At 50.2% G+C, this 917-nt stretch overlaps 1 protein-coding gene across 1 annotated transcript in view; it reads left to right on the top strand.

Annotated features, from left to right (window-relative positions):
* Positions 1-917, top strand: part of LOC119585657 (plasma kallikrein-like) — a gene marked incomplete at its 3' end in the record, with an annotated part of 8,811 nt that extends 7,894 nt beyond the window's left edge. The window contains 2 exon segments of the mRNA XM_037934332.1: positions 46-154; positions 442-917. Of these exon segments, the coding sequence (XP_037790260.1) occupies positions 46-154; positions 442-747 (415 nt within the window).

Genomic DNA, 917 nt, shown 5'->3' with positions numbered 1-917 from the left:
GTGAGCATGTCCGTTTCCATCTTCGACCGTGTTTGTTCGCCACAGATTCAACGAGCGAGTCCGTCCTATCTGCCTCCCCAGCGCCGACGATTCCTACGAGAACCTGGAGGCGTGTTCTGTCGCCGGCTTCGGCAGTCGCAGACAATCCGACCAAGTAGGAATAGCAAAACGCTTTTCCTTTTGATGAAATAGGAGGAAAATCACATTTGGTATAAGAGAAGATGAGACAACAATTTCGATTCTGTTGCAGCATCTAACATGTGTATATGTTTTTCTATATCAATAAGCATTCATGATTTTTTTTCCGAAATCTTGCTCATGTACATCATAAGAACAGAAATAACACTGAATATTTACCATATTAAATTTTTCGGTAAGATTTATTAATAGTTTCTTACGCGCCTGTCTCCCGCCAAAGCTAAGCCCGCTCTGCCCCCGCAGCAACCGACACAGCCCCGCGAGGCGAGCGTCTCCGTCGTGTCGGACGCGTCGTGCGAGGAAAGGTTCGGCGGCTCGGCTCTCTTCTCCTCCACGGATATCTGTCTGTCAGACCCCTCCGGCTTCATTAGCGCTTGTCCGGGCGATTTAGGTGGGCCCTTGGCCTGCACGGCATACGGGAGGAAGGTCCTGTATGGCATCATGTCTGCGCAAACCAGCTGCTTCACCTCCCAGCTTGGACCCTTCAAGGGTGTGCGAGTGTCCAAGTACATTCGATGGATCTTGGAAAAGATTGATCCTGCCAGCTGAAGGGACTGAGCCAGCGGGCGGCGGAAGAGCAGCTGGGATGCAGTACTGACCAAGGTCTATACTAGGACACACACACACACATTCACAAATGGTCTAGGAATCGAATCCCTGCCATGGAGGTACAATCGAGTGGACATAAGCTAGTTGGTGGACCACTGAATTTACAATCA

Source organism: Penaeus monodon, chromosome 20 (assembly GCF_015228065.2).
Source record: "Penaeus monodon isolate SGIC_2016 chromosome 20, NSTDA_Pmon_1, whole genome shotgun sequence".
Lineage (NCBI taxonomy): Eukaryota > Metazoa > Arthropoda > Malacostraca > Decapoda > Penaeidae > Penaeus > Penaeus monodon.
Note: the sequence above shows the minus strand (reverse complement) of the source record. Positions and strands in the feature narration are given on the sequence as shown.